The sequence below is a fragment of the Clinocottus analis genome, unplaced genomic scaffold (assembly GCF_023055335.1).
Source record: "Clinocottus analis isolate CAN_PGR_092001 unplaced genomic scaffold, fCliAna1.0.p SCAF_6, whole genome shotgun sequence".
NCBI lineage: Eukaryota > Metazoa > Chordata > Actinopteri > Perciformes > Cottidae > Clinocottus > Clinocottus analis.
The window spans coordinates 15640838-15647822 of NW_027176218.1; the positions used below are offsets into that span (position 1 = coordinate 15640838).

General features: G+C 43.7%; 1 protein-coding gene across 1 annotated transcript; it reads left to right on the forward strand.

Annotated features, from left to right (window-relative positions):
- Nucleotides 1–2950: 2950 nt before the first annotated feature.
- mterf2 (mitochondrial transcription termination factor 2) lies at nucleotides 2951–5908 on the forward strand. The gene is made up of 2 exons (XM_068602185.1): nucleotides 2951–3004; nucleotides 3934–5908. The coding sequence occupies exon 2, from the start codon at nucleotides 3960–3962 to the stop codon at nucleotides 5085–5087; it is 1128 nt and encodes a 375-aa protein (XP_068458286.1). The 5' UTR covers nucleotides 2951–3004; nucleotides 3934–3959; the 3' UTR covers nucleotides 5088–5908.
- Nucleotides 5909–6985: the final 1077 nt, after the last annotated feature.

The window sequence follows — 6985 nt, forward strand, 5'->3', positions numbered from 1 at the left end:
TATGTGGATGTTGACGCGACTCTGGAGGTCGGCAGGGAGTGTAACAGACGCGTTGTCGGCCGAGGAGTTGCCGATCAGCTGGTTTCCCTCCGGTGCACATCTGTAAACAACGATATAATCCGCTCCAAAACAATACCCCAACTCGATAACGGAGCCCTCAGCTCTGAACACCAGCTCCGCTGCCTCACTGTAGATCTGGTGGACGAGGAGGAGAAGCAGTAACTCCAGAAACCTGATGGAGGTCATGTTGTCTGCCTGTCCTGGGCCATGTGTTTGTCACTCTCCGGGAGGTGTGACTAATGTATCCACTTTGGTTTGTCACTTTAGGTCCACCTCCTGCTAACATCAGTTTCCTCCTCCACAGTCTTCCACAGAGTTCCACAAACACACTCTCAGCGATAGAGTGAAAGACGTAGGAACGCACACACACACACACGCACGCAGGCAGGCACACACACCCACACGCAAACACACAAACGTGAAGTTGCTCTGAGTGACTGGCGTGGGTGCAAACTCATTAAAGTCTTTCATAGAACTGTGACAAGTCCAAAACAACCAATACAGCTAAACAAAAGCCAACAGACAGAAGACAAAAATAAAAAGCCATGCTCCTGGTTGAACATTAACTGTGTTGATGGACAGGTTTTCACTCACCTGTGGGTGTGGCCAAAGTCGCTGTTGAGAGGGAGTGTTTATGCGCACATACATTTTGTGTGTTTTCTTTATCACCGTGCTTTTATTCAGTGAGTTCACCAATCTGAACAACATCTTAAAGTATCACATAGTCTATCTGGCAGTTACTATGTTTTCTCTTTGGTACTGTGAGGAAACACAAAGGACTCATTCAGTTTTGTGCTGTTTATCCGCTCGAAGGAGCTGTGTCTCCATGGTTTCAGACGCGCAAGAGTTGAGTATTGTGATACGCAACATGAAACCTGTAAGATTAGAATACGCTCGAATCAAACAATATTTAGAAATGTAGTGCTAGTGGCCTCATAATGTTGAACTTTACATCATTATGTAATGTTTTGAGACTAACTGCGGGGGAGTATAAACTGATACTAATCTGCTTCGCTTGTTAGTTAATAATATATTTAGCTTACCTTATCTTCTGCACAGTAAGTTAATATGTTACCACAAATCCAATGTTGACTTTGCTCTACTGTAAAGCAACCAGACCCAGCTATTATGTCACAATGCCTTTACTCTATGATTAATGGCTCTTTCTAGCTAAAAAATAGCAAAAGGTAACTTTATTACTCAAAGAGATGAATACGTTCTTCACTAGCGTTGCATTCTATTAAATGTCTTTTGTTCAAAATTGCACAGTCAGAAAATCACAATGGGAAAAACCCAAAGTTAAACTTTGTAGTACACAATGTAACGCATCATTTATTTGGTAAACTCTGATTGACTGTGCTCATGACAAAGCAGGCTCTCTATCTCTCTCTTTCGGTTTCTCGGGTTGTAAGTGCTCCCAGGCAGCTCACACTAGTATTATATGACAAAGGACAAGCACACCTCTTGGAAAGTCCTGTACTCTCGCCACCTTGGGAGAAAGTGGTTCAGGGCGTAGTTTTGGTATCGTTGGCCTTGGAGGAAATGTCTGATCACTTCAGATCAGTTATATGAATGTATGACGGAAACTCCCTGTGTAATGAGGCCCATCTTTATTTCCTAACTCCACAAAGCATCACCGAGTGTGTGAGCATGTTAAATGGGTCTGACAGCCACAATTTACTTGTTTTGCCTCTTCCACTTCATGTCATATGTCTACGACTTTGTGTCTGAAACGCTCCATTTTGTGTCTTATTGATGCTATTGTTCGCTGACTTTGACTGCGCCGTAGCTTGTTTACAGTTGCTTTATTCATTTGAACGTTGATAAACACAACAAAGTCACAGTAAGTGGCAATATGTCTCAAGTCTAGACAAGTTACACACCCTGGTTACATATTTATCAGAGGTGCTTGCCAGGAATTGGATCATAATCCCAAACAGCTCAGAGGATTTGGCACCCTGCCAGTGATATGCATTTGTTACACCTCAAGTGCTGCTGATGTTTTAAGTTCCTCGTTGCTACAAGAAACAACAGGAGCGTTGTAGCAGGAGAGGGGTAATACTGATTGTGTGATTTTACTCAAACCCACATGCGAGGGAATTCTGGGAACAGGTTGACTGCAAATGGAAGAAGAGTAAATTACACTCTGCAGGCCCACATGTTGTTTCATGCCCTCTTCTAACTGTAAAGAAAGTAATTTCCCGTGAAAGACAATATAAAATCAGATTTTTGTCTGTCTTCTGTGTTTGTGATAGTTGGACACAATTTATTGACTTAATGACTTTCAGTGCTCTCCGATGACCAGCTCAGTTCAGTCAACATATTGGGGATTAAAAAAGAGAGAAAAACCAACCAGTTTTTTTCCTTTGAGGCGCATCATCTGTTTACTCGAACATAAACTATAATGAACCCAGCTACCCACTCAGCAGCAGCAGCAGCTTCCGTGCTGCCGAGGGAACAGCTTACAGAGCTGGTGATCAAGCATCATGATTAAGCACTAACTGCGAAGAAAACTCTCCGTGTGTTCAGTTGAATTCAGCCCTGTGCTGATTACACTCATCAGGGCTCCGTATGCTGCAGGGTTTGGAGGTGCACCAACTGCTGTTTGAGATACAGAGTTTGGCCAGAATTATTTAATGACTGGACATATGGGCTGTAATACCAGAGCAGAGCTTTGAAAAGAGGAATGAAATGGGGCATTGGAAACATACAATGGGGCATTGGAAACATACAATTAAACACTTTGATAAACTCTGCACGATTTAAAGAAGAAACAGAAGGAAAAACGATACTGCGGGGTCACGTTTGAATGGATCAGTTCTCAGGTGTAGTTCTCGGCGCCGCCTCCGCGTGGCGCTGCGGTGCACCAAACACAGAGACTAATAGCAGAAGAAGAAGAAACACTTTCATAACAATACGTCACATCCTCTGACCGCAGCTATAGGTAAGTAGTTTTTTTTATCAAACATGTCTGAATCTCAACACGCACGCCTATGTCAACAGCTACCGGTAACCACCACTAACCAGTTAACTAGGTCAGGAGGTTGAATCCCGCAATGCTCATGTCTCTTCCTCCAGCAGCTCAACGTTAGTCCCGAGTAGCTTCCATGTTTCAGCAAATACAACACTGGACGTTTTTCAAGAAGTCTTTTATTTTGAAATCGTGGACTACATCGTTTTTATCCGCGCAAAGTTTGTCAATACATCGTGAGATGAGACGATGTATTGACTCTGCTGCGACCATAAAGTACGACGCTAGTATGCCTTTGAATGTGTTACTTGATCCTGATTGGTCATTGACTGTGACCGACGAGTTAGCTCCTGCTTTTTCTTTCTTCCCATAATGAAACATCTGGCACCAGCTGTGCAGAGTAACCATCGTCTTCTGTGTTATTAAGGCAAGGCCATGATAGATGCCATTGCCCAAAATAAGCGCACAAAATAAACATCAGTGCCCCATCTGTGTCAAAGCAGGGGGTAAATTCATTTTGAACATCATTTTAATAGATATCACTTTACATCAACAGTATCTCAGTTTATAAATAACTCAGGTCAGAATTCTCAGGTTTCCTGAAGGAAAATACATAATAAAAATACACTTGCTGTCAGTAATCTGTCAATATTTCCTAAAAAGGAGAAGTTCAGATAAGTAGCTCGACTGTGTTTGTTCACATTTAGCTTTTCTTAACTTTGTGGCTCAGTGAGAAGTAACCTGAAGCTCTATGAATATCCCTTGGCTGTGCATAAAGTCAGGAGGATATTGTTGTGCTGCATCATAGATGCAGATGAAGCAAGTACTTTTAGAAAGAAGTTACATTACATGCCTGCTTGGTTGTCACCCATCGCAGTTTCCTTCTTCTCCCGCTCATTTAGGTGGTCTGCTGTCGTACTCTGCATCAATGTTGCGTTTGATTGCAACGTCCCTGTGCCTCCGGTGCCAACGTGCCACAGCGCTCCCGTTACACCGAAGACCATGTGCGACACTGACCTCAACAGAGAACCAGCAGACCGTGGACGCCCTCTATGATCTCTCTGTGGACGTCCAGAAGGTCCGGAAATTAAAGGGCTGGGTTCTGCATCAGAGTCCAGCCTACACCAAGGAGGTAGCTGACCTGTTGAAGGACATGGGAGCCTCGGTGTCCATCATTGCCCGGATCCTAGCGGTTCACCCCGAGGCTGTCCTCTGTAACCCAGAGCAGATGCGGGCTCAGCGGGAGCTATGGATGTCTGTGTGCCCAAAAGAGAAAGAGCTGGTTGGTATAATTGAGAATTTCCCAGCCTCCTTCTTCACGTCATCGAGCCACCATAACAACCAGCGGAACAACATCGCCTACTTTCAGAGCTTGAACCTCAACAAGCGCATCATCAGCAAGCTGATGGCCAGCGCTCCACAGGGCTTCAGTCAGCCCGTGGAGCGGAACGAGCTGATGGTGCACACCCTGCAGCAGGCCTACCAGGACCTTGGGGGTGAGGAGGCCAACATGAAGATCTGGCTTCAGAAGCTGCTGAGTCAGAACCCGTTTGTTCTCCTCAAGGCCCCCGAGGTGTTGAGGCAGAACCTGCTTTTTCTGAGGGACAAGGGCTTCAGCACGGCGGCGCTCCTCCGACTCCTGTCCAAGCTTAAGGGCTTTGTCACCGAGCTGAACCCGGACAGCATGCGCCGCACTCTGGCGTACTCCCAGGACACCATGGGCTGCTCTGAGGAAGAGCTGCGGGACATCATCCTTAACTGCCCTGCTGTGCTTTACTACCCTGACATCATTCTGGCTGAGCGCTTTAAGGGCCTCCTCAGCGCTGGTATCAGCATGTCTCAAATAAAAGAGACGCCGACTGTTTTGGAGCTGACCACGCAGATAGTGAATTATCGCATCCAGCGACTGCGGGTGCACGGTTATGACGCAAGGACAGGTAGTCTGGAGGTCTTAAATGGCACGAAGAAGGACTTTGAGATGAGCTATGGGAAATTAAAGTTAGGTAGAGAGAGGCCAATGTTCAACCCTGTTGCCCCTTTAAAAGGAGATGACTGACAGAGGTTGTATGGACTAAGGCAAGTGAATTAAAGCTGTGTAAAAGGGTATTGGGGATTATTTATATCTGTGTTTTATCCGCATCATATTAGAGTGCCTTAAGGGTCCTAAGGGGGAACTTATTTCAAGCATTCAATTCATAAACGGTACACTTTGAAACTAGCACACTTTTACTGCAGATGTAAATTCATATTGTGAGAGACGAGCATGGTTATGTAACAGCTTCCCAGAGTGATATCAGAAAGTGAGACAAATGCCATGGCATCTAAACATGTCACACATTTTAGGGAAGATGTAGTTCCTCTGCAAATAAATAGTTTATTCCAGTTAATTTACAAGTTACTTCATTACAATGACTTCAAATAAGCGCTGCATGACATAACCGGGTAAAGACGGATGCTGACTGGTCTATCAAATGTATTACTGACTATAACTGAGGACAAACACGGCTTTTCAAAGCATTTTATTTACATCCTGTGCAAGTGTCTCATTTTCACACATTGTTCTTGGCAGCACTATTGTTATCCTCGGGGAGGAGATCCAACTGTGTCTCAGAGATTTATTGTTACTTTGCAGATGGCGACACTTTTTTATAAACCAATTCGCTAGTGAAATGTCATATCATTTCTATTGCACTTAAACCAAGGCATAAAAAAAGTTATTCTCGTTCAGTTAATTTAATCAAAATAGATGTTCCTCTCTGTTTGGCCTTATCAAGGTTTTCCTGTCTGTGCGTCATATGAAAGTAAAAAAAGACCACATGTATTTGAGTGTACGCCACAAAATAAATAAATAATCTTTCTAGAAATGTCAAACCAAGAGATTGCATTGTAAAATGGCCTCCCATCTTGTTTTGAATGAGTCTTAATGTTTCAAAGCCAGCGAAAGCCCTCGAAACATGCATAAGAGTGCCTTTAATGGGAGGGATCTTCACAGCTAATGAAGCCAGGACTTTATGCCTCGAGCTTCCCTCGCTGTCATAATGGAGAAGATGGGGGTCACAACAAAGAGCGAGGACTTGCGTGTCTTGAGGGTGTGTGTGTGTGTGTGTGTGGGGGGGGGTGTATATGTTAACAACTTCCACTGCCCATCTGCTGCCGCCTGCGTCACTCATCTGGCTCTGTAGTCATGGTGATAGCCACTAGGCAGATGATGCGAAAGTGACTGCATCTGGAAATGAGTTTGAGCTCTGCAGATGGATGCTCGACGAGAGTTACTTTTTAAACCATTCACAACACGGAGCCCCTGAGGGGTCAACAACAGTACCTCAAGTACTAAGCAGCTGATATACTGAAGGTTTCTTAATTTACACAGACATCAGAGACAATTTCTTAAATACATCATGTTGCAAGGTCTTTCAGTGGTGCAGAGCAATAAATACAAGGAGTTAATCAGGATGTATCCATGTGAGGCAGAAGAGACGAGGCCTCAGGTGTATAAATGCAAGTTACCTCTATTTCTTACCCGCTGTCCTCTTGTCCTCTGCTGTTTCTACCCGGGCTGTGCTTTTGAGTTACACAGACAAGCCAGAGAGGTTAATAAGATGGAGTATAAATTGCCCCTTTTCATTTCAAACATGACACTGGTAGATATTAGCCACGCTTAACAAATTGCTTTTATGGGTCATATCTCACCAGAAACAGATGACATCTGCAATTAAAAGCTATGATTTCCAGCTGAAACCAGAGCTTGGACAACTGCTGCAGTAAATATTCCTCATTTCAAGTCAGTGGAATTATATTTTATTTAAAAATATATTCATTATTATCATCATAAGCAACTGTCGGTGAAAAAATATATTGCAACTGTAATAATCCACAATATTCAAAGAAAAATCCTTTTCACCATCAAGGAAAACCTCAAGTTAAAATATACATTTAAAGTTCATTTCCAGCCTG

Coding starts and splice junctions, on each gene's coding strand:
- mterf2 (XM_068602185.1), top strand. CDS start 3,960: ATGTTGCGTTTGATTGCAACGTCCCTGTGCCTCCGGTGCCAACGTGCC.